The sequence below is a fragment of the Branchiostoma lanceolatum genome, chromosome 1 (genome assembly GCF_035083965.1).
Source record: "Branchiostoma lanceolatum isolate klBraLanc5 chromosome 1, klBraLanc5.hap2, whole genome shotgun sequence".
NCBI lineage: Eukaryota > Metazoa > Chordata > Leptocardii > Amphioxiformes > Branchiostomatidae > Branchiostoma > Branchiostoma lanceolatum.
In genome coordinates this window covers 43,058,077-43,084,002 of record NC_089722.1, presented here as the reverse complement: position 1 = coordinate 43,084,002, position 25,926 = coordinate 43,058,077, and the positions used below count along the sequence as shown (strand labels likewise).

The 25,926-nt window shown below is 44.9% G+C and overlaps 2 protein-coding genes across 2 annotated transcripts in view; both read right to left on the bottom strand.

Annotated features, from left to right (window-relative positions):
• Nucleotides 1–3,028: 3,028 nt before the first annotated feature.
• LOC136427116 (toll-like receptor 13) lies at nt 3,029–6,637 on the bottom strand. Its single transcript, XM_066415848.1, has 3 exons — nt 6,596–6,637; nt 6,187–6,294; nt 3,029–4,498 (listed from the first exon to the last, which is right to left on the bottom strand). The coding sequence occupies exons 1-3, from the start codon at nt 6,635–6,637 to the stop codon at nt 3,029–3,031; spliced, it is 1,620 nt and encodes a 539-aa protein (XP_066271945.1).
• Nucleotides 6,638–8,270: 1,633 nt separating this feature from the next.
• LOC136424237 (pre-mRNA-processing-splicing factor 8) overlaps nt 8,271–25,926 on the bottom strand; it is a 38,486-nt gene continuing 20,830 nt past the window's right edge. Inside the window, exons 21-42 of the mRNA XM_066412773.1 lie at nt 25,308–25,472; nt 24,598–24,818; nt 23,621–23,831; nt 22,529–22,705; nt 21,935–22,209; nt 20,814–21,042; nt 20,235–20,369; nt 19,739–19,903; nt 18,949–19,095; nt 18,082–18,242; nt 17,386–17,577; nt 16,620–16,857; nt 15,845–15,973; nt 15,284–15,397; nt 14,715–14,888; nt 14,202–14,342; nt 13,373–13,540; nt 12,411–12,677; nt 11,965–12,081; nt 11,137–11,300; nt 10,064–10,266; nt 8,271–9,483 (exon numbers count right to left, since the gene is read on the bottom strand). Of these exons, the coding sequence (XP_066268870.1) occupies nt 9,329–9,483; nt 10,064–10,266; nt 11,137–11,300; nt 11,965–12,081; nt 12,411–12,677; nt 13,373–13,540; nt 14,202–14,342; nt 14,715–14,888; nt 15,284–15,397; nt 15,845–15,973; nt 16,620–16,857; nt 17,386–17,577; nt 18,082–18,242; nt 18,949–19,095; nt 19,739–19,903; nt 20,235–20,369; nt 20,814–21,042; nt 21,935–22,209; nt 22,529–22,705; nt 23,621–23,831; nt 24,598–24,818; nt 25,308–25,472 (3,948 nt within the window). The 3' untranslated portion in view covers nt 8,271–9,328. The remainder of the gene's footprint in view (nt 9,484–10,063; nt 10,267–11,136; nt 11,301–11,964; nt 12,082–12,410; nt 12,678–13,372; nt 13,541–14,201; nt 14,343–14,714; nt 14,889–15,283; nt 15,398–15,844; nt 15,974–16,619; nt 16,858–17,385; nt 17,578–18,081; nt 18,243–18,948; nt 19,096–19,738; nt 19,904–20,234; nt 20,370–20,813; nt 21,043–21,934; nt 22,210–22,528; nt 22,706–23,620; nt 23,832–24,597; nt 24,819–25,307; nt 25,473–25,926) is intronic.

Here is a 25,926-nt window from a genome sequence, read left to right as displayed (position 1 = left end):
AAACGCACACGGAACAATGTCTGTTTTTCTTACCCCAGAAACTCCCTAGGTGCTTTCCTTCCTTCGTCGACAGAACCCTGAGATGTCACAGCTGTAACCGCAGGATTCGCCTCTACTGTCTCTTCGTATCTCCGAGTTTCTCCTAACGCCCACACAACAAAATCCTGCGCCTGATCTGGACCCGTGGAACCAGAGCTTTAGACACAAAGCTTTCGTAGAAAATGGGAAAAGCTGTCCGAGAGCATGCGCAGAAAACACGACGCCCTTTACTGGGTGCCGGATAGACACTCCCGGTAGCCGTGTACTATGTTTTAAGGACTGCGACAAAAGGACGGGTGTTGACCGAAGAGAAGCCCAAGCGTTTCCTCGTCACAAAGCGCAGGTGCCAGGTACGAGAAGGTGCGTATCTTTATCCGACTGTCCCATATCTTGATAATTCAACAAACAAACAAACAAACAAACAAACAAACAATTCAATCCAAAAACATGACACGTTCCACTATACATCTGAATATCTTAACAACACAATGCGTTTTTTTTTTATACAAAGAAATACATCAAAAAGAATGACGTCGGCCTCCTCGCTTGCTTTTCTTCTGAATACCTCAAGCCACGGGTAGTTTGCGTGACGTCACTGGTGTGTGACGTATAACATTGGAGTTTGTTGTTCTTCATGTCCAGACTAAAAACTGCGACAAAAGGACGGATGTTGACCGAAGAGTAGCCCACGCGTTTCCACGTCACGACACGCAGGTACCAGGTACGCCAAGGTGTGCGTCTTTATAGACCATATCTTGATAATTCAACAAACAATTCAATCCAAAAACATGACACGTTCCACTATACATCTGAATATCTTAACAACACAATGCGTTTTTTTTAATACAAAGAACTACATCAAAAAGAATGACCTCGGCCTCCTCGCTTGCTTTTCTTCTGAATACCTCAAGCCACGGGTAGTTTGCGTGACGTCACTAGTGTGTGACGTATAACATTGGAGTTTGTTGTTCTTCATGTCCAGACTAAAAACTGCGACAAAAGGACGGATGTTGACCGAAGAGAAGCCCAAGCGTTTCCTCGTCACGACACGCAGGTGCCAGGTACGCCAAGGTGTGCGTCTTTATAGACCTTCTGTACCATATCATCTCAATAACACAATACGGATTTAAAGAATTCCATCCAAAAGCTGTCATGCGCAGAATGAGAATCGTCGGCGGCAGCATTTCTCCAGCCAAGACCGTGTGTGGCGATGTAAACATTTGTCCAGACCAACCAAGATGAAGCTCTATAACGCCTTGGTCCTCTTTCTTCCCTCCTATGGTGCCGAGACATCGGCTCACAAAGTGCCTAACACAGAAACCGGACGCCTTCGACTCCCAGGGTCTGAGACAGATTGAAGGTAACCGTTGGCATGACTACGTATCAAACGACGCACTGCGACAAAGAACAAATAAACCCGCCCCCGCAGTCAGCCGTAGGATTGCCAAGCACCAGGTGAACTATCTGCGCGGCACGCCTCCAGAGCGGTTCCTACCCAAGACGTGATCAAGCTGCAGCTGGTCACATCAGAGCCAGACTCAACCTGGCAGCGCCCTAGCTCTAGAGGCCGTCCTTGAGGAAGCCAACTGTAGGATTGCCAAACACCAGATGAATTCATAGAAATCCACCAGAAAGCATGACTTGTGTTGTAACGGTTGTGGTTCTACTGACTACTCTGAATCTTGAAATGATCGCGGTGGTTTTATTTTCGAAGTGATCTGTCCACCGTGAAATCAGGGTTCGCACATATTCGTTTCCATTAAATAACGAGCTCCCCGCCTAACCTCTGCTTGGAGATCATGAAGACCCGGACAGTCCAAGGAGAGGACAGAGGTAAACGTTTAGAATTTCCGAAGGTCAAGCGGCTAGTATATCCTGATCTCCAAGCAGATGTACGGTCCGCAATATGTGAGACCAGCTACTTTGGCTATTGATAGGTTCTATTCTATCCCGGGCTGTGCGCGGCCAACTTCTATTGTGGTCCATTTTTTTGGTAACGCCTCTAGGGCGCAGCCAATAGTACCTTATTTACGATCGAGTTGAAAATGTACCATCTGCCTTTTCTAGGAAATTGTTTTTTGATCTTTACTCATGGGCGTGGTTATCACGTATAACAAGAGATGTCTTTGCCGCTTCGACGTCACAATTGAGCCAAAAGTGATATATTTCATGTCCCAGTATCAGTGTACATGTTGGTAATACACACCTCTTTACCTGCACGTATCCAATCAGGGCCATCAAAATGACCACAACCCAGCTGGCAATGCTATTCAGCAGTTGATTATTTCGTCCAGTCAACCATTTTAAGTCTTGAAACGTCATTCAGAGTGACAAAGATTTATCTACTGTAAAGTACAACATGCAAAGTAAATATACAGAAAATTGATTCTGCAATGAGTAGATCTACCATATCTTATTCTAATAAGGTAATAGTAAATGTACAAGGATACAATACTACAATAATCATGTTTCTATGATTCTAACCACAATATTAATGGTCTCCGTTTGAATCTCATGAGAAAAGCCATCACTTCATATCACATGACAAAAAAACTATCAATTGACTTCACACAAAAATCTAAAGTATTGATAAAACTTAAATATTTCTACACTTAGTGATACAGAAATTCCATTCAATTTCAAACACGTCAACATCAAACGTAATTGCAACATGATAAACAAATCAAATGATACAGTGATCATCATACTGTGGAGGTGACAGAAATGTTAACTTAACCACGAGAGGCCGTTTATCAGGCCATCCGGGTCTTACAACCATTCCTTAACAGAGACAGGGGCGCTATAAACCTTTTATAGATTATAGCACTGCTCACCGAGTCACGCGTTCTATCTGCATAACGTGACGTCACCGAAGCAGTGGATTGCAAATTCCCCGACAAAGACTGAAGTTGGACAGTCTGAATTTTGTGTGTTAGAAATAACTGTTTAACTTTGCTTCAGAACAATCCATAAGGAGAACAAGTGGTGGTTACAGTGGTAGGAGATCATCCTCATCTCCAAACCACTGGTCGTCTGGCTCTGGTAATACAATCTCATCTTGCTGTTCCGGAATGTTCCGCATGGGTTCGTGTACCTGCACTTCCACAATGTTCCGTTCCGGATCTAGTGCCTGCCTTTCCGGAATGTTCCGTTCCGGATCTTGTACCTGCTGCTGAGGCTCTGGGTCCCGGGGTAGAGGATCGCCCAGAGCGTGTCGCAGCCGCTCCCAGAATAGCGGTCGTTTTCTCACGTCGCCCGGCCACACCAGGTACGTGTCCCTCTTCATTACGGCGTTCAGATGGCGGAACCGTTTCAGCAGTCTATCAGGAATCCTCTCCAGAAACACCAGGATGAGACGCCTCTTTCCCCCCTTCTCAAACATGTGGTACTGGGCCATCTGGAACTCGTACTCGCACCACTGACTCTTAAGGAAGTTCCTGGTGATGATACAAACTGTTCTCCTGCTGTTTTCCACGGCATCCGCGATGTTTTCAACAATGGGAGCGCCGACTGCAAAGTCCCTTTCGTGTATGACCAGACTGTAGTCAGGTTCCAGATTCTCTATTGCTTCATGTACAACCCACATGACGTCCCGGTTGTTGTAGGCCAGAAAAGCATCGTGCGTGTATCTGTGCTGCTCTTGGTTCTCTACTTCGCCAATCTTCGGTCTCCTCCACTTGGCCAACTGCCACAGGTAGTACTGAACACGGGCGATGTGGTAGTTTACCAGGAAAATGGTCATCATAGCGACGAAGATGCCCGAAGAGGCGAGCACACAAGCCAGGAGGCGGTTGGGCCGGAATCCATGACTACAAACGGAGTCAAAGAACTTTCGTTCTGCTGGATCATTTCTGCCTTTGGATTGTTGTCTCTGCGTCAACCCGTCTATCAAACGTCTTCCGTGCAGTTGCGCCGGACGAGAACATGTGTAGCCTCGACCAACATCTGGGTAAAGGTTGTACAAGTTTGACACCCTATCGTATTTGTCGTTGGCCCACTCAACAAACCACATCAAGTTACAGTCACACAAAAACGGGTTGCCTCCAACGTCGATAGTCTCTAACCGGTTGACAACAGGACCGAATGTTGTTCGATTTAACACGGTTAACCTGTTGCTCCTCAGATTCAGGTTCCTCAACCCGTACAGACGGAGAAAGGCGTTCCCTATGACTGCTATCCTATTGGTTGCCAGGTTTAGATATGTGAGGTTGCCCAAACCTTCAAATGTTTGCTCTGCTATGTTTTGTATTTGGTTGTTACTAAGATCCAGTAATCTTAGCCGTGATAGTTCACGGAAGGCGGATGGCTTGACGGTGTAGATCTTGTTATAACTCAGATCCAGGAATCTTAGCCGCGACAGTCCCTGGAAGGCGGATGGCATGACGGTTTTGATCTCGTTATAACTGAGATCTAGATGTCTCAGTTGGTCCATCCCTGGGAACTTTCCTGTTTTGATAATCTTGTTGTGGTTGTGAGAAAGAGTTAAAGTTTTCAGGTTTGTCAGGATGTTCTGTGAAAGCCAACCTTGGAACTTTGATAAAGCTATAGTATTGTTATCCAGTCGAAGTGTTTCTAAAGCGGACTGTTCACATAGCTTTCCGCCACCCTCAGTTATGTCCATATCAATATTATTGCTAGATAGGTCTAAATACCGTAAACTCGTAATGCAGTACACGTCTGTATTGAACTCTTTCATTTTGTTGTGCTGTAAATCAAGCACAGTAATATTCCAAGGTGGACAACATGCGTCAAAGTAATCAATAGCATTATGACTCAAATCCAGATGATTCACGCTTGTCACGCCACTGAAGTTAAAGGGTTTGTACATGTATTTTGACCCGTGCCTCTGCTGTATAAGTTATTGAAACTGAGATCAAGATAGTCCAAGGTCTCTACTGGAATCTGACCTTGGGAGGTTTCTAAGCTATTACGGCTAAAATCAAGATGAGTAAGAGAGGTCAGCCCGTCAAACACGCCCGTTGGTAAAATAGGAATTGTATGTTGCATGTTAAGGTAGATGCCGTTAGTCAGATCCAGCCTTTGTACATGTGACAAATCCGCAAAGGCGTTAGCTTGTATGATTTTAATGTCTGATATATCTAAATACAAAAACAAACCTTTTAGATATTTCAGACCCCTTAATCCCGCTAAAGTATCAGATGTCAGTTTGTCCAGCAAAAATGACAACTCCTGAATTTGCGTGTGTTGGAGTTCAGGCAGAACGTCAACTATGGCGGGAAAAGAAAAAAAACAGCCGATGTCCAACGTCTGCAGATGTGTGAGTGACTTCAGCAGACCGGGCTCTAACCCTGTCATTGGACCCCGTACGATTAAATGTTTAAGAGTTGGTAACAGCGGCCGGAACATTTGAATATTGAGGGGAGGGTAGCCGCCATCCACACGTATTTGTATAGTCTCAAACTTAGACAGGTTTCGAAACACAGGTCCAAAGTAGAGGTCACTAGTTTGTTGGCAATAGATATCCAATTTGTTAAGGTTGTGCAGTGGTGCCCACAGCAGGCGTCGTTGTAAGAACCCACCTCCGCTGTGGTCTCTTCTAAGGGTGGTATTTTGGACCTCTTCTATGGCATCGCGGATCGCGAGTTCCACTATCTTTAGACTTTCCAATGAAGTCAAAGAATCAAAAATGTGATCGGGTAAATTGTTGATATTTATGACAAGGAGTTCTAAATACCTCAGTTTAGATAACCCTGTGAACACTCCCGAACTGACTGTATCATCAGTGTAGGTCTTCATGGCGAGATATTTCAGGTTTCTCAGATCTTGGAAAAGTCCATTTTGAAGAGAATACATGGATTCCGGTACCCAAAACAATCCACTCGCATCAAGATGTTCTAAATTCTTCAACCCGGCGAACGCACCGATTTCGATGGTCTTTAGAGGATTATTATTCAGGTGTAAGGATCTCAGGATTCTCAACCCACTAAACGAGCCGTTGTACAGTATAGTGATGTTGTTATGTCCGAGATCCAACGTGATGACAGACTCGGGGATGCCGGGCGGTACTTGGTTTAGACGCGCACGGGTTTGTGTCACATACCTACCCTCTCCTGTACACACCACAGTTGTTGAGTTCCAGGTCTGACACACAGGTGAGGGGAGAGGTGGGAGGAGTTGTCCTCTTACCCGTCCATGTTGGGTGATGAACGCGGAAACCACAGCTAAACAGACTGCGAGAAGAGCGGGTTTAGACTCCATGTCGATCTGCACTGTAGGATTCTTCTCGTTGTGAACCTGTAGAAAATACATACGTTTGGTAATTATCGTTTATGAGCCAGGAAGGGAAGCATTACAGTGAAACCATGCGTTTGATCAGCTGTTACGGACGGCGTGGAGGAAGTAACTGTATCGTTTCCCTTATGAACCGTTCACTATTTCATAGCTTTATGCATGTGCGGCAGCCTGATATCATTTCATTAAAAGTTGCCTGTATTCACTATATAAAACAAGGCTCATAAAGAGCCAATCAAAAGTTTTGGGTTACGCTAATTGAATTTGTAATGACAGATGTTTGTTCAACCACCCTCCCCCGTACCCGGGACAACTTTGTGGCTTCGGTGCCCGGCCGGAACTGCATCCCCGACAGGGGTCGGCGCAATGGGGACCTAAACATTAGTCAGCGCACTAGTATCGTATCTCTATGAAAGACTGCAAATGATATTTTCATCGTCCCTGCACGTTAGTGTGAATGTTTAACAGGATGGCCCCAGAAATTATGAAAGCAGGTCGTCCATTTCTCTTGTTCCTGCACTACTGGACACAACGACGTTGTTGTATTAACCCATAGGGGAAGTAGGTGTGACGTCACTGGTCTGTAACATTGATGTTTCTTGTCTTACAGCAGTACACCAATAAAATGCATTGCGCGACCTGGCCGAATATTGAACCAGTCGTTTGTCATTACTTAGCCATTGTTCTAATCCTTTGGTTGGTACTTTACTGTTTCATGCGACCCTATCCCCGTGCTTCCTGTTATATAAATTAGACTTTTTTTGCACTATTGACGTATTGACAGCATGATTGCCAAGCCAAGCATGAAAAGTAGGTAATAATATCAGTTTCCAAGCAGAACATATCCCAGGGCGACTGTCGCACCCGTCCTCTACCCCACCCCACTCCGTCCTCCATGTACTAGCTACATACTACACGTATATGGAAAAACTATGTAATCACAACGAACGAACCATGTAGTTCTAAGGAATGGGCTACTTTGAAAAGAAGCTATCAATCTTAAAACCAACCTTCACAGCAAGATGCCTGCGAGAAGAGTAAAACCGGCGGTTGAGCGGTCTCCTGTCTGGAACACCCGTCGGTCTGCGGCCTGTTCAGTCACAGGACTGGCACTCAGCTTTTCGTGGCCCGTCCTGATTGGATGTTGACCACGTGCCGAAGAGAATCCCAAGCGTTTCCTAGTCACGACACGCAGGTGCCAGGTGTGTTTTTATGGACCGGCTGTCTAATATCTCAATAATTCAACAAATATTTTCTTTCGAAAACATGGCGTGTTTTAACGGTTACAATACTACTGAATATTCTAACAACACACTGCGTTTTACAAAGAATTTCATCCGAAAACATAATGTTTTAGTAGTTACTATACTACTGAATATCTTATTTCAACAACACACCGCGTTTTTTTTTTACAAAGAATAACATCAGAAAGCAGGACGTCTGTCTCAACGGTTGCTGTTCTTCTGAATGCTGTAAATCTTCAAATGTCTTCTTTTCGATGTGACCTCTCTACCCCGAATTCATGATACCGCGAATATGCGTTACCATTATATTACTACTTTAGTGTCGGACAAAATTGAACCTTCAACATCGCCAAAACCCCCCTCACGTGTTCCTCTCCTACCGAAGATATACACTTACAGTACCAAAAGCACAGGGTAGTAGTTGTGACGTCGCTGGTGTGTGACGTGTAACAGTGAATTTGGTGCCTTACAGCAGTACACCAGAACGGAATTGGTGGCGTTCTGAAAACCTCGCGAAAGAATGAAATAATGCATTGTGCACTGTTAACTGGCATTGGTGACTATTTCATTCATCCACAGCATCTGGGTGATGTTGAACTCGCCAATATTGGGGAATACATCCGGCTTTCAAAGCAAGTCAGAAATACTGGTACAAATGCAGCCCTCCCCGGTAGAATTTTTAGGGTTGGAGTTACTGCCAATGTATAAAAGATACCCATGAAGTAGACAGACACATTTTCTGTACTTACAGTTTTTATTTCCTATCTTCAATTGCATCACAAAGTTACACAAAACCTCGCCACACTGCTCTGGTACCTTTACATTAAGTAGTTCTTTTCACAGGTGCAAATAAGATAATGTTTAAGGTACAGGTACAATGTACATATACTAGTACTTAGGATGGCTCACCATCATGTATATTCACTGAAACTATTCGTCGTATCACTACATGTTTCTCTACCCTCATGAAAACAAGAACTTTACCATTTGACAATCCCCAGGAAAAAGATTATACTATGAAATGCCAAGACAGAATTGTCAAGGTAGAATTTCAAACACACTGACTACTAGTAATACAAAGTGTAAGGAAAAATATGAATGACTCACATGTACATTACCAGTAACCAAAATACATTACATTCAACATGCTGAGTACATGAGACCCAACATGTTTCTATACCCCCTAGCCTGGAATGCATCCGTTACAAAATGTGGGTTTCTAGAAATCCCCCACTTTAACCTAACTGTACATTAAAACTTTGCATGATTCCTACAGAAAATCTTTCACTTCTGGGCTGCCCTCCTTCATTTCAACACTACTTCATCTACACTATATATATGATGTTAGAACGCTTCTCTCTGTGTACCCACTACCCCCCAAAAAAGAGCTTCAAATGTTTCCCAAACGGTGTGACTGTACGCTAAGGACTCCCAAGATCTTGTGTATTATTTTACTCCAAAGTTGCAATGAAAAATATTAGCTACCACCTGCCCCTACACTGTTTAGTATGACAGTGCAGTGTTATAAGAAGATGCAGCATGACTATCCCAGTCATCTTCTATCACCCCGTTCAGAGAAATGTCTGTACAGAAAGACTCGTCAGACCATTACTTCAAGCTACTGGTGTCTGTATTTCACATTTCTACCACAATTCTTTTACTACTAGTCCACTTTAGTTAGTACAAAACCGCTTCACTTTTGGAAATCAGATTCTATGATTTCACCCTTTGGTCATCATGATGGAAACATTTTTGGCAACACCTTGAGGGTGGGGCCATTTCTCCGACGGTCTTCACGCGAAGAGGTCCTCCCGGTCGGTGCCCATGACCTCGCCCTCCTCGATGGACGCGAAGTTCATGAAGTGCGAAGGTCGGTGGACCTCGTGGTAGAACTCCTTGGGGTTGGCCAGCTGGAGTTCAAAGTGCATGTTGGGGTCGTGCCGCACGCCTGGAGAGATACAAAAGTGGAAAAATGGGATTAAAAACACAAATCAGTTCAGTTCACTGAAAAGAGATGCTACACAAAGCACAATTCAAAGTCATTAGGACAAAAATTTCTCTGTGTTGGAAGTTAATAATAAGTTTATTGCAAATTCATGTCCGAAGGCTAAATGCAAATAACACACATAAAAGAATAGTGTACAAAATAGGTACAAAAGCTGCTTATCTAAATTATACAAACGTAATTGTCTATAACTAGTGAAGGGTTTGACTTCTCTTTTATAAGCAATCTTATGGAAAATAGTAATTAATAATATAGTACAGATTAAAACTTTGTTCCGACTCAAGAGCATAGAATTTTCAACTGCACTACTGGAGTCTTCTTCAGAATTCAAGTGACCAGTCGCCTTGATGAAATAATTTCATGTTTAGGCAGTTAAAAATTTCTGTGTTGGAAATTACAGTTCAACTCTGATTCAGAAGATGTTTTTAACCTTCTCCCTGCTGAAGGAGGCCTTTGGCACCAAATCTGGTTAGGCAGCAGGGAGAGGGTTAAGGTGAGAGAAAACAAAGAAAACTGAACGTACCCATGAAGTTGTAGTTCCAGGATCCCTGCGAGGGGACCATGAAGAAGCCGAGGAAGCGATCGGACAGCAGCATCTGGACGCGCTCGTAGTGCGACGGGAGGTAGCCCTTGGGGTTGTTGCCCTTGTCGGTGTTCTGCCGGCCCCACTCGTAACCGCTCGGCGTCAGCTTGTAGGCCGTCAGGGAGCACGAGCCTGGTGTGAAACTGGGGGAAACGGGATACAGGTGGTTAGACTAACAGTCTGAAGGTTCTGGGTTCGAATCCACTTGGGAAAGGCACTGTACACCCATTTCCTCATACTAAAGGTTACGGGTTCAAATGCCCTAGGGAAATGCACTTAACACCTATCTCCTCACTCAACTCAGGAGAAATTGAGTACATGACTTTGGTTTAGGAAGTCTTCTACGATGGGGCGTAAAGCTAAGGGTGGTTTGCAAACTTCATGTACTTGTGTCATGAAGCATCAAGTCACTGAAAAAGCCACGTGGCAAAACTGGTCTGTCTGAAAGGCTGAACAGGAACTATGCGGGTCCAGGTGTCTTACTGAGGGGTGAGTGCGGTGCGAAAGGTTAGCTTGCAGACTGAATGCCTTTTACATGTGGTTAGGGTTGACTAAGAATAAGAGTCCAAAGGTTCTGAGTTTGAATCCCTAGCAGGCTTTTACACATATTTTCTCACTTGACTCATGATCAGGTGACATAACACTGGTTAGGGACATCCTCTAGGATGGGACGTTAAGCCCGAGGTTCCATGTTTGACGAAAGCTACACACCTCTAGATCTGGCACGATGAAGAACCCACTACGCTTATTGAAAAGAGTACTTCCCGGTGTGAGTGGATGAAACCTGACAGTCTGGTCTTACGGCCTTATGACCCACTTTGTATATTTGTAGATCTAGTTGATTTTGTAATTATGTATTGTACTGTTCATGTTATTTTTAGTGTGCAGGAGGGCAACTTGTAAAGTTGCGCATGCACCTGTTTTGCCCTTTCATGTTCAGATAAACTCGAAATACTAGTAGACAACAGATGAACAACAGGACGAGAACAGATCAATAACAGGATGCTACATACCTGCATGTGATGATGATGGTTTTCTCTCCGTCCCACGACGGGTTGTCGGCCATGATCTTGGCGTGCGTCGTGACGTCCTGCGGGGAGAGCTGGGGCGACTCGTTAGGCTGCGTGTGCACCCAGCCCAGGGGTTCCATCTCCTTCAAGTACTCATGCTGAGGCAGCTGTGGGGAAATTAACACTCTCGTTAAGATTAATTAATAAGACTTGTTCTCATTAAAGATTAATTAATAAGACTCATTAGGCTGAGTGTGCACCCAGCCAAGAGGTTCCATCTCCTTCAAGTACTCATGCTGAGGCAGCTACAGGAAAAATTTGAACTTTAGTCAGTATACTATAACGGTTACTAACACTCACATTCACTATCAGATCCAAAGAAATGATGCTGACCTGAAAAATCAACCTGAAAACAGTAAGTGATCTTCTACGTTTTGGGTAAGTCCCAACTTGTTTGAAGAGTTTGTTTTTTTTCTAAATTTTTTTTTTTGGAAAATAAAAATATGTTAACCAAGAAATTAATTGGTGTGGCCTTAGATAAAAATTAATTCTTCTTCCATAATGAAAACAGAGTCTGAGGAGAAAGTCTGTATACCGTGGTACACAGTTTCAGGGAGGAAATATACATGTGGTCAGACTCAACTTTTCCTCCCTGCTCTCTGTTTTTATCTTGGCCTCTGACTGAATTTTTGCCAAAAATGTCAAAGAAAAAGTTGTCATCTTGTCCTCTTGCTTGCCTTGAACTTACAAATTGTCCACAGAACAGGACAATGAATTTGTGTGGGTTAAGCAGTAAAGCCACACAAACATACAAGAGAAGAGACTGCGTACCTGGTTTGGCAGGTGCACGGTCTGGTGCGTGCCCCACTGAGGAACCATGACGATACACCTGATCTCCTTCACCTGTGGGTTGTCAGGTGGGCTCACTCCGTACAGGTAACCTGAGATCTGGATCAACGAAAGGTGTTAGACATCTACACATTCATTCAATGATTATCGTTTGTTCATTCATTCCTCATTTCTTTCATGATGTACTAGCAGACAGAATAGCTGTGGCAGATTTCTTTAAGTGCAGCCAATTTTTAAAAACTTTCACCCACTCATATTCATTTCATTATCCTTCCTTCATTTTTTTCATCATGTATGAACCAGACCACATGACGAGATATCAGGAACATCTGTGGCAAATTTCCCTCAGTCCAGCCAACTCACAAAATAGCTGTGGCTGATTTCTTTTAGTCCAGCAAACTTTCTTCTCTGCACTTTCGCCGACTCACCTGAGCTCTCAAGTCTGAGATGACGATGAACTTCTTGAGGATGTTCTTGGGGAGGATGTAGGTGTATCCGGTCTCCTTAATGTCGTCTGAGGAGACGTAGATGTGGTTCGTGCGCAGGTGCAGGTTGGTGGCGGAGATCGCGCGCACGCGCCACTCCGTCTTGGACGAGAACGTCGCCCGCTCGTAGTTGCTAAGCGTCGAGGTGATGATCTCGTCGCCGTGCTTGTTGACCGTCCGCGTGGTCGTGGCCGTGAGTTGGGACTGCTCCTAATGGTGGCAAGGTGTGGCATAATGGTTAGTTTACAAGTCACAACTCACAAATGTTTGGCCCAGAATCAATGTCGACCCTCAAGTATGTCAAAGAGGCCACCAACATATTGAAAACAGTAGGGGTCATTCCCCATGTGAGTGGATCAAACCTTACAGTTGTATGTCTACAATTACTGTTCTATTGAGATCATCCGAGTTAGCGCCAAATGGCAACCGTTCCAGCTCACCTGGCTTACCAAAAAAACAGCCAAAAATAACCCAATAATAACCTCAACTGTTATAGCGCATGGTAAGGATAGAGCCATTCCATGAATAAAGTCATAAAAACTACTAACTAGTCAAGCTTGCTTATAAGCTTGATGTTCCTGACTTAGAGAGGAGAGATGCTGTTTCAGTGAGCTATTAGTTTGGTGGCCCAGAAGTGGTCCCTGTTGCCTCGCACTGAGCAAACTCGTTAAAAAAGTAATCATAATTGCAATCCCCTGTGGCATAACGGCAGGGTTTTCAACCCAGAACCCAGCGGTCCCAGGTTCGAATCCACTAGTGCCACTGAGGTTGTGCCCTTGAGAAAAGGCACTTAACACGACTTTCCTCACTCCACCCAAGTGTAAAAACGGGTCTTTATGTGTGGGTCATGACACCAGCAATAGCTGCCTGTGTATTGCATTGTAATTCCAATCAAATCAAATTACCTTTGTCTGTTTCTCGATCTCGGCGATCTGCTGTCGCTGCTGTGACGGGGCGGAGATCTCCATGCCCAGGATGATGTCCCGGATCTCGGACTGGGTCAGCGACGCCACGTTCACGTTGTTCTTCTTCCCGTAGTCCGCCAGGATCAGATCCTTCAGCTGGACCTCAACCTGGGGGGCAGAATGGAAGGGAAACATGTAAGGTCACAGGTCAGAAGTCAGTGGGGCAGTTATCCTGAAGGAGGCTGAAGCATTGTTTGCACATTGAAAGAGCGGTCATCACTTGTGGTGAAAATAAAGTTTTAACATTTGTACAACTCAAACTGTTAAGTCAACAATTCAACTTGGCTTGCTTCTCTCTCTGTCTCCCAGGGAGCTCTATGGATTAACAATTACCTGGTAGCTTTGCATGTCTATCAATTTTCATGCTGTCCCAGTGTCTGGTATGATGAAAAACAGCGACACTATCACACAGTAACATGTGTATGCAATTACCAGGGAAACAAGGGGTCCTCTGGGCGTCCAGCTGTAAAAGAGGGCATCTAATTTCTTTGTTATCCTAGTGTAGGGCATCCAAAAGACGCCTGGATGCATAGCTAGCTAAAACCCCGCTACTACGTGTCTCTAACTAAAAAGTCAGTATAAGTCAAACCTCTGCAATGCACTGGGCCTCTTGGTTTCCCTAGGAGGACAGATTAAACTAATTCCTGCTTGGCTTGACAGCAATGTCCAGCAAATGTTACCCAAGCTTTTGAGAGAGGCGTGGTAGACTTCCACAAATCATTTAGAGAGTGGCATGTAATGTCCAAGATATGTTCTGTGCACTACGCACCTTTATCCACTCCTCGTCGCTGAGGGTGGGCCAGATGTGGTGCGGCTCGGTGATGGTGGTCTTGTCCGGCTTCAGGACGACCTTGGTGCGGTCGTTGTTCACGTGCAGCGCTCGCAGAATCAAGATCAGACGGGAGAACGCCTGGAGGAAACATAAGTCATTGCAATAAGGACACAAACACAGAAAATAAAGCAGTTAATAACTTAACATATCAAAACACAGATGTAACCAAAGCCCTGTAACGTCCGAACTAAAAAATGTTAACAATTGACTATGGAATAATTAAGAAATCTTACAGAAAAAAATCCCTGAAAACTGTGTACTACAGAGCGCCCCCCTCCCCACCTACCGTGTAAGAGGAGATGGTTTTGAGCCAGTCGTCGTACAGATTAAACAGGACCATCTGCGGCTCTGTGGCCTTCAGGATCAGGTCCCCAAACTCCTGCCATAAAAACTACTGTGCACTACAGAGTGCCCCCCTCCCCACCTACAGCGTGCCCCCCCCCCACCTACCGTGTAAGATGAGATGGTTTTGAGCCAGTCGTCGTACAGATTAAACAGGACCATCTGCGGCTCCGTGGCCTTGAGGATCAGGTCCCCAAACTTCTCGACCTTGAGGCAGGCCTGGAACGGAAGCTGCAGTTCGCTGCCCTTGATCACGATGTTAGGGAAGTCAAGCAGATGGACCTGGAACAAAAGGACCAATGGTTTACTGATATGGCTACACTTTTTCTCTTTGCTTTGCCAAACTCCAATGCAAACCCAAGACACCACTTCTGGGTACTGAACTATGTTGATGAGAGGTATGGGTGACTAGTTAACCTCACCGGAGAAAGAATTTCTCTGGGTGTATGATACTGATGATGGGTTACTATTTAAGAGATGGGGGTGAATGTTGGAGGGAAACACTTGTCATGCAGGAAGTTCCATAATTTTGCAGTCCATAGAAAGGAGCTGATGCTGTAGAACTACTTTGAGACTGGTATTTGGACATTGTAATGATGTGAGCTAGAAGAGAACCTAGCTACCAAAGCTCTCAGTGTTGGAACTAGAGTTTTCAGAACAAAGAAACTTGTACTGACCTCGAGGGGGTCCAACATGCCCTTCCTGGTGACGATGATCTGTTTGGGCTGTTCTTCCACCGGCAGCGACCGGATCAGGGCGGCCACTTCTTCTGCTGTCTTCCACTTGGCAAGCTGGAACAGGACAGACGCTCGTTATCAAGACAAAATTTAACTGTAATTTCCTACTCAAAGGTATAACTATTAGACTTTCCCAAATTTACCACAGACTGTATAACACAAGTCTTTGTCAAGAATGGAATTAAGTCACTGCTTCTAGGATGCTTGTTATTTAAAAAGGATATTGACTAATTTCACACAGGTAGCCAAGCTAGAAGAGCTGAGTTTAGGACCACACAAATTGACTACTTGAAAAAGCATCATGCGTCACCTCAAATGAGGATGCCTTGAAACGAAAAACAAAGTGGTAAGTAATTCACTTCTAGCTGACACACATGAATCTACTCACAGCACAGGAGTGGTGTGCTCTTAAATCAGTTTTCAAGGTGTTTTTTTTTTCAAACATTCTACAGGTACCAACTTGACCGGTAGCAGCAAAGAAACCCTTAAGAGATCTCTTACCTGTCCAAGACGTTTCTGCCCTGCCCAGACGGAGGTGTGGATGATCTTGAGGAAGAGTTGTCCCGTGCGAGGGTTGAAGATGAAGATGGCTCCGTTGATGGGCTTCGTCGTCAAGTTTCCTTCGAATGTCTGGAGAACAAGATAAGATCAGGACGTGTTCTTATTTTGTGAAAGTAACAATGCTAGGGCAATACTTTAGGAAGTCTAGGCAGAATAGCACAATTGTATAGAAATACAAGAAAAATGACATACATTACAGTCAGAACTACCCAAGAAGACCACTCGGGGCCAATAAAATCGATCAATCAATCAATCTGGTGTATGTGGACAGGTGGTTATTACAGACAGGATTCTTGATGCTTGTGTCAATGAAAAAAAATGTCAATCAGAAATCCTTCTTAAGAATGAATTCAAATAAAGGAATGCAGCTAAGAAAAATGTATTTTTGTGCACGTGAGTCTGGAAACACAACAAGCCACAGATTACGACATGAGGCCTGATAATCCCACTATTACTCTAACAATACAAACAAGACCATAGCACGTCCAGGTCGAAAGATACGAAAATTGAAGTTCTGCTGCAGTACCAAGGTCACATACCAGGGGGCCCAAAATCGACCTTGCATTTTGGCTTCCGACACCTGCCCACATACCAAATATCATTGTAATCCATCCAGAGGTTCTTGAGTTATGCTGACTACAATAGTCCGGAAACACACACACACACACAGGCACGCCAAAAAACAATATCTCCATTTTTCATGGACATAACAAACCTTGTGGATGGTGACCCTGTAGACGTTGGTGTCGTCCACGAACCAGATGATCTGGTTGGAGAAGAGCTCCCCGTAGTTCTGCGAGGAGAGGTACGGCTCCGTGGGCTCAGAGGAGTACAGCTGGAGGCCCTTCCGGATCCGCTCCCGGAGAACGTACAGCGCGGGGTTGGCCTTCATGATCTTGGCCATGGCCTGCTGGATCAGCGGCTTGCAGCCAGGGAACCAGTTCCCGTAGGCGCTGTGGGGCAGAGGGCAGGTCACAGGTCAACAAGGGTCAAAGTGTAGGTCACAGGTCAGCAAGGGTCACAGGCAGCAAAGGTCAGAGGCCAGGTCACAGGTCAGCAAGGGTCACAGGGTAGGTCACAGGTCAGCAAGGGTCAGAGGGCAGGTCACAGGTCAGCAAGGACAAGACATGCAAAAACTTTATAAATGGTGTACACGGCCTTCTCTGCTTAGTACTCAGCACTTACGAAAAACACACCAGTGGACTAGCCTAGTGTGCTATAGTACACACAGACGTGTGACCCAAAAGCAGTAGAATCCTATACACCAAATGGTGAAAGGATTTTAACCATTTCAAAGAAACATAATACGAAATCTACTCAAGCAACTGGATGGATTTTTAAACGGTCACTGACGAAAAAATAGATAGTGGATGCTATCTAAACAAAACCAACTCCCAGCATTGTGGCCAAAGGGCTATAGTAATCGAGACGGAAAAGACTAAAACTATTCCAAACGAAGTCCAAGATGACTAACTCCTCACCTGTGCAGGTTGTAGGCCAGATCGATAGCGATCATGAGTCCGGTTGGTGAGGGGTAGATACTCATGTTGTCCGTGGTGTAGTCCAGGAACTTGGCGCGGGCGTAGCGCTCGATGTCGTGGGAATCGTAGTCGCCCCATCGCAGCTGCACGTCCAGCCAGTACTTCTGCGTCGTCGTGCTGTCCATCGTATCCCTGGTTACCACAAAAATGTTTATCTTAGCAACGGGGTCATGTTGTTTTCTGTACACTCAGTTAATATTTCTCTGCAGTCTTGCTGCCCACTGCATCTTGAGTATAGTAACACTGGCAAAATCTTATGTTTCAAAAACAATTTTTTCTAACAAAAAGTTCAACTGAAATTTCCAACTCAAAAATTGGACAAAAGCGGTCAAGTCAAGTCAACGCCTTTATCTTTATTCGGGTGGATCACTCATTCCTTGATAAGGGCAGGAGTTGGACACTTAGAAATCTGAACCCATTCCTCTACTTCCACTGCATTTTACCTCCTTAATATACATGTAGTTCAGGTCCCCATTCTACACCTGGGTGGAGGGAGGAAAATTGTGTATTGTGCCTTTCCAAAGAACACTGAGTCTAGCCAGGAATTGAACATAAGACCTCTGCATCTCGTGTCTGCTACTTGAGGCCACCTAGGATAGTTTTGTTTCAGATAAAAAGTTAAAGTGAAGGACCTACTTGGAGTCAGCCAGGAGGGAAGGTTTTGAGACATTCCACTTGTAGGCAGCGAAGAGTAGGATGTCGGCGCACGAGGAGTTCATCTTGTAAGACTTCCTGGGATGGATCGTCTCCTTCTGAACCGTCTCGATCTCAAGGGCGTCCAGCTCCTGGTCAAACACCTGGGGAGGGGACAACAGAACTTTCACTTTCAGTTTGTAGGCATCACAACAGAACAATACTTTTCTCAAGCCTCACACTTCTAACTCCTGGTCAAACAGCTGGGAGGAGACAATGGACAGGTGAGGACTTTCACTTTTACTCAGTCTGGGGTCACAACTGGACAGGTGAGGACTTTCACTTTTACTCAGTCTTGGGTCGCAACTGGACAGGTGAGGACTTTCACTTTTACTCAGTCTGGGGTCACAACTGGACAGGTGAGGACTTTCACTTTTACTCAACCTGGGGGTCATTAGAGGACAGGTGAGGACTCTCACTTTTACTCAACCTGGGGGTCATTAGAGGACAGGTGAGGACTCTCACTTTTACTCAACCTGGGGGTCATTAGAGGACAGGTGAGGACTCTCACTTTTACTCAATAACTTAAACAAATGAAGAAACAAGGTTACCTGCCAGGGGGCTCATTGTATGTATGTCCAGAAAAATCATCATCATACATGTACATACCGACTATGATATTGCAAGTTAATTTTTCAAATTGCAAGTAAATTTTTGCCAACTAGCAACTTTGAAAGTAACCCCCCCCCCAAATATTTCGAGCCCTGTATGTTGACCTAAAAATGCGGAAACACACACACACACACACACACACACACACACACACAATATCTCCATTTTTCACGGAGAAAAGAAACCACCAAGCGTTACCTGGCACAGGTCCATGACCACGCTCTCGTGGATCTTCTGCCACAAGTGAGCACGGAAGATCTGGATCAGGGAGATCTTTAGCGTGGGGATCTTTCCGTGCATGAAGATCCCGGTCAGATCCAGCTGCACCTGGAAACCCACGTACACCTGCACAGGGCAAAGGACAAAGGTTAGAGTTCACCAGTGAAGGTAATGGAACAGTCAAGGTCATGAGTGGGTACGTTCTACCAAACATCCTTTTTCTAACTTTCTTACCTTTTACAGTAGATTAATTTGCCAGAAATTAGATCATTACTCTTCAGCACATTCTACAAACCAATTTTCTAATTGTGATAATACTGAGTACTTAATCTAAGTAACGGGTTATTACTAGCTGAAAACTACTCATAGAAGTTAAGACTATTCACTTTTGATGGAAAGTAAAACATTTGTTGGAGACATTTTAGCCTATCTTTATTTCCAAGATTTCCAAGACATTTTTCAAGTTCCTTAAAGATTTGTCAATGAAGATTAGACAACCAGGTAATAAGACACACCAAAAGACAGTTACTCAAGCAACTGGATGAAATTGTGAAACTTTCAAACCTTTATCCAGTTGGTAACTGTCTTTTGGTTTTCAAAAACATGACATCATTGAGTAGGACAGACTGTTAAAAAATTCAGGACTGGCCTATGCGACTTTTGATGGAAAGCGAAACCTTGGTGAGAGACCTACACTGGTTGTATATCATTTAGTGATCCACATTTTAGCATAACTTATCGTCAAGTTCCTCAAAGACACATTACTCACGTTGGCCCTGTTGATGGTCGGTGACCACCACAGCGTGAAGCGGCGGTTGGGGATCTGGTTCAGACCGGATCTCTGCGCGTTGGTCAGCTTCTTGTACTTCATGGACTCCTCGAACCCAGAGGCCTTCTCCCAGAACAGACCCTCCCAGGTCGGGAAGTACGTGCCCTGGAGTCACACAAGAACGAGGAGGATTCAACTTAAGTACACACTGTTTTGTTTAGTTCACAGCACTACAAGATTACAATACAAGCATATCAAAGGTTATCATACTTTGGGCCCGTCATTTGTAGCTCTGCGACAATGACAGCGCTGAGACTGAATTCAACTTTGTCTTTCTCAAGAAAGAGAGCTTTAGAGCCCAGTCACATAAAATTATGACATTGTCGTACGATTGTCGTACAATCACAAACTGAGAATGTTTGGGTAAGTCAAGCATGTATCATGCACCTATCTAAAATGAATTTCCAACCCTGTTGCACTTTATGCACCCCCGTACCTTGAAGAGCGTGTGTTCCAGGATGCCCTCCACTCCGCCCAGAGCCTGGATCATGTCAGTCCGGTAGTTGTTCAGGTTCCACAACTTCCCATCATGCCGCTGGTGCGTCCACCAGAAAGGGTTCTGCTTCAGCACCTGGGGGGGGAGGGGGGCGAGGGCAGCATGTCAAGGTCATGTCACAAATCAGAAACTGGCATATTGGGTCTTGGCTTTGTCAGTTATTTAGAAATACACAAAAGTTTTGTGGTTATGCTATTGGCTAAGTACACCAGGATGTGTTATGCTTTAGCACCTGGAGAGGGAGGGGGGGCGAGGGCAACATGTCAAGGTCATGTCACAATTAGAACACAGGGTCAAGGTCATGTGAGAGACTAGCATGTTGGATCAAGGCTGTGTCAATAATTACTGCAGTTTGGGGTCAGGTCACGGCACGGTCAACCTGTTTCAGGATCCGGGGGAGGGGGCAACGACATAAGGTCATGTGAGATGTACGCCGAACGGCAAGTATATAACGGCTATATAGATACAGATAGATAGTAGCAGTAGTATCTAGATATAGATAGACTACATGTATCTCACCTGGTACTGTTTGAAGTCCGTTCGGACCCTCCAGCCCTTGTCGTAGGCAAGCGTGTGTCGGTCCTTCTGGAACAGCGTGTTGATGCGGGGGATCCCGCGGTCCCACGAGTCCTCAAGGTCCTCGAGGGTCAGACGCCGGTTCTGTGCGTTCGCCTCCTGTCGCTTTAGGGCGTACTCCGCCCAAACGCGCTGGGAGTCGATGAACTCACTCTCCCACGGCTGGATGTACCTGGAATTAACATGGAACAGCAATGATCGTTAACACGGTTCGCTTCAGGGCGTACATGTACTCCGCCCAGACACGCTGGGAGTCAATGAACTCACTCTCCCACGGCTGGATGTACCTGGAATTAACATGGAACAGTAACGATCGTTAACACGGTTCGCTTCAGGGCGTACATGTACTCCGCCCAGACACGCTGGGAGTCAATGAACTCACTCTCCCACGGCTGGATGTACCTGGAATAAACATGGAACGGTAATGATCGTTAACACGGAACAGCAACGATCGTTAACACGGTTGGTTTCAGGGCGTACTCCGCCCAGACTCGCTGGGAGTCGATTGACTCGCTCTCCCACGGCTGGATGTACCTGGAACAAACATGGAACAGTAACAATTGTTAACAAACGAAATAAACAGCTTTGACTTTGGCTGTGAACCCTTGACTATGGCTATGAACAAGAGCTTTGATACAAAGCAACTTGAGTAAAAAGGGTGGAGTTAGCAGAAACAAAACACTCTGTGATGCCATCTGTGAAAGGTGCACAAGGGACAAGGCAGTCAGAGACTTTGTCTCCGTAGTGATACTGCTCTGCGACTATTCCAGTCCCACAGACAAGAATAGCAGCACAGAGGATGTATGGCAACGCTGCATGGGGTGTATCGGAAGTCACAGAAACACACACTCAGACAGATGCAAAAGCCCAAAACAATACTTTGAAATAAAATATGAGAAAGAGAAATTCTGTCTCAGAAACAAGACCCACACTTTTTTGCAAGAAGAGTAAAAGAAGCCATCTACAAGCTTTAAAGAGGGACATAGGGTGCAATTCTTTCTGTTTGATGAGGAAAAGCAAACCTCACCAGATGAAGAAAAATAAAACACAGAAATTTGTCTCACCTGTACAAGTTAGGAATAAGCTGGTCCTCGTCGTGGCTCATGCCGGAGCGGAAATGCGTAATGCCGACGTCGGTCTGCTTGGACCAGCGGAGATCTGACTGCGGGATGAGCACGTGGCCCATGGACAGCATCCCGAGGCCCCCTAGCTCCTTCGGCGTGTAGAACACCACCGGCGGGAAACGCGAGGGCATCTTGGAGTTGAGCCCGATCTTGATACGGGTCTGGATCTTGTTCTCACACTTCACCAGAAGGTCAAGGAGTTCCTGGGTGTTCACCTAGGAGTGGAGGAACAAAAGAACTTAACCTTTAGCACATAAAGTACATGTAGCCACTTGGCACCCAATTCCCTGTCGGTTACAGAGTTAGGCAGCAGGGAGAAGGTTTAGACACATTCTAGTATTCCTACTATTGCATAAGATTTTCAGCGCAGCTTTGATTCACAAACACAATGAAAACTGTTGAAAGTCTGATGCCTATAACCTTCTAACACATGATCAAAAAAAGTTGCAATGGCCAGAGTTTAAAAACAAATTCTAATTTTGTAATAAATACATATTTACACATCTAAACAAACAAATGAACAAATTAACGCACCACAGCCTCTCGGAAGTACGTCATGAGTCCGATGAGCGCTGTGTTCCACTTGTTGACGATCTTGGTGAAGGTGGTTGAACCGGAGGCCATGAGGATCTGGCGCACGCGGTTGTGGAACCGCTGCATCGACTCGTCGTCCACGCGCAGGAAACACTGCGCCGTGCGCTCCTTAGTCACCTGGAAGGAGGGGGGGCAGGGATCTTAGGGTTAACACAAGACGTCTTACACTAACAAGGGTCTTAATCTAACATTATTTATATTACTTGGTGTCATTACACCAAGAAGGGATCTTACACGCCCCCCTGCAGGAAATACTGAGCTGTGTGCTTCTTTGTCACCTACTACCTGAGAAGGACAGGAATCTTAGGTTCAGATGTAATCTTTGTTCAGTACCCTTTAACTATCATGTAAATACAGCATAATACTTTAATAGTAACAAGATGTTTCAGGCAATCTCGGAAACAAGTCAAGACGATGTACATTCAAGCCTTTTGCAAGGCAGTCGAGTAGTACCAGGTCCTGTTTCCAAAGTCTGTGGCATAGAAAGAAGTTTCAGACAACATCCATGTTTTGTGAAGTTAAGTTTGACAACATCTACAGGCAGAAATAGATGAAAATAACCAAATATCTTCTGACCTTGTTTGGCAGGTTCCATGTTTGACACACAAATATGTTTTTGTCATTTACATGTACATATCATTCTAATGTTTGTATGTGTGTACCTAGGGCCTCCCTAAAAAGCAGTGAAAAGTTATTGAGACCCACCCTGGCAAAAGAAAACAGAAACAAGCTCTCAGCCACCCAAAAATCAAGACCATATCACGTCCAGGTCAAAAGATACAAAAACGGAAGTTGTGCTGCAGTACTAAGGTCACATACCAGGGGGCCCAAAATCGACCTTGAACATCAGCTTCACAACACCTGCCCACATACTAAATATCATCGTAATCCATCGAGAGGCTCTTGAGTTATGCTGACTAGAGTAGTCCGGAAACAGAAAAAGACAAACAAACAGACAAACACACACACACAGTCACACCCAAAACTATATCTCCATTTTTCATGGAGATAATAAACAGACAATCTCCTGACCTCATTCTGCAGGTTCCAGACGCCGTCGCGGTGCGTGAACTCCTCGTACGTGGTGCGGCACTTGGGCAGGATGCGGCACTCGAAGCCACACATGTTGAACAGCAGGTTGGGGTTGTCCTTGCTGTAGACGGACACGAAGCTGTTCTCCCACACGATGGTCGTCACGGAGCGCGGCAGCCGGTTCTTCATCTCCCAGAACACAGCGCGGCCGCTGGGGTATAAGAATTATGTGGTTAGGTAACACAAACAAATACTGTTAACTTTTATAAGTTTGCAGTGATTTAATTTTGAATTAGGGAGAAAATGGAGTCATTGGGGTGATTTTAAGTTTGCTGTTGAAGAGGTAACTGCGAAAGCCGCGAGCTTTAAACCAACTGCATTTACAGTATCTGATTATGCCACACAAAATGAATGGTTGAATGAATGTCTCTGATCAAGGCAAGAAAGTGTTGTGGCTGGTCTCATCAAACCACTGAAAAAAGACACAAAAATTCTGCCTGGGAACAAACAAGCAAACATCTGATTATGCCGCAGGGACACAGTAAGGCTACAAACAGTGTTTTACCAAGCATCATCAAAGAACTGAAAGGCACAAAAATCCTGCCAGGCCTCACTGATCTAGTCTCTAACTTCTCTGGCTATAGGGAAAATAATTTGCCATGGGAGTTTGGCCATCATACTTGAATAGCCACGCAGTTACTTCTTGGAAGCTCACCAAAAGATCTAACAAATAGGTGAATACCAATAAACATGCGGGAAAACATGACATTACAGACTGAGGAAACAATGACTAACAAGAATTTCTTCAGTTCAATTATAGACCACACTTAACAGACAGGATGACATTGTGCATTACAAGACTGTTTTTACAAACTATACATGAAATCTTTTCCCCGAATCACAGGTTGATGTTGTGCTAAAACATAAGACATAGTATTACAGATAAAAAGTTTTCTTTTTCTTTATTTCCGACTCACAGGTTGACGTCGTGCTTCATGAGCCTCATCCTGGCGTCGCGCGGCCAGCACTTCTTGTTGTTGTAGCCGACGATGTTCTCGTTGTTGGGGTCGGGGTGCTCCGTCAGGTAGCGCTGGATCAGGTCCCGCGCCTCCTCCGCCGTGAAGCGGAAGAACACGTGGATACGGTCGATGTAGCGCGAGAACAGCCGCACAGGGTGGGCCGCCTCCGTAGCAACGTCCTGTAAACGAGAAATAGAAGATCTCATACCGACGTTTATTTTCAGTTCATTCATCGTTGTCAATTTCTTCCTGATTCTGTCTAATAAATTTTCCCACCGAAGACTGAAGACGTATTCTTTGAGCTAACTTGGACCACTATCATCCATCTCAATGGTGTTCCAAAAGGCTCGGGCCTTTGGCCACTATTACCATGCTTTTAACTGTGACTTACCAGGTATGTGAGGAAGTCATTGGGCATCTTTGGCCATCTCGCTGGTGTACCACAAGGCTAAGATCTCGGACCACTACTACATGACATGAGGACAACAGTATACCTGGTATGTGAAGTACCCCAAGGCTCATGCCTTGGACTTCTACTACCAATTTTTATCATAACTTACCTGGTAAGTGAGGAAGTCGTTTGGCACCTGCGGCAGCTCTGCCATCTCGCTGGTGTACACCAAGGCTCAGGCCTTGGACCAATTCTACCAATTTTTATCATAACTTACCTGGTAAGTGAGGAAGTCGTTTGGCATCTGGGGCGGCCCTGCCATCTCGCTGGCGCGCTGCAGCCCCAGCATGAGCAGGTCCATCACCAGCCCGTAGTACTGCACGATGAACGAGGCGAACTGCAGACCGCGGATTATCCCGTACGAGTTGGTGTGGTTCATGTCCTGGAAAATAACAGCAAAATAAATTTTACATGCATAGAGGACCCCGGATTATCCTGTACGAGTTGGTGTCGTTCATGTCCTGGAAAATAACAGCAAAATAAGTTTTCCAGGAAAGGTTTTCTTTTCTATTCTTTTCACTCAATGTTTATCACATATCAATACCTGTAAGAAACTTTGCTTATGATTTACATGCATAGGCGACGACGGATTATCCCGTACGAGTCGGTGTGGTTCATGTCCTGGAAAACAGTTCAGACAAATAGTTTTTTACTTGGTTTAGCTGAGTTACCATACATTTCCTTCTTTTGTATCCGTTTGTATTCATGGTTCCAACTTATTTTGAGTAAATCATTATTTGAGGAAAAAAAAATAGCTGTAATTTCTTCAAGCTCAAAAAAATGTGCAGCCCACAGTTTGAGATTGCTGAAAAAAAAGCAACTTGCAATTTATCAGG

Coding starts and splice junctions, on each gene's coding strand:
- LOC136427116 (XM_066415848.1), bottom strand. CDS start 6,637: ATGCAGTTCCGGCCGGGCACCGAAGCCACAAAGTTGTCCCGG. Junction 6,295..6,595: donor AAGCCACAAAGTTGTCCCGG/GTACGGGGGAGG, acceptor TATTTTCTACAG/GTTCACAACGAGAAGAATCC. Junction 4,499..6,186: donor TCATCACCCAACATGGACGG/GTAAGAGGACAA, acceptor AACCACAACAAG/ATTATCAAAACAGGAAAGTT.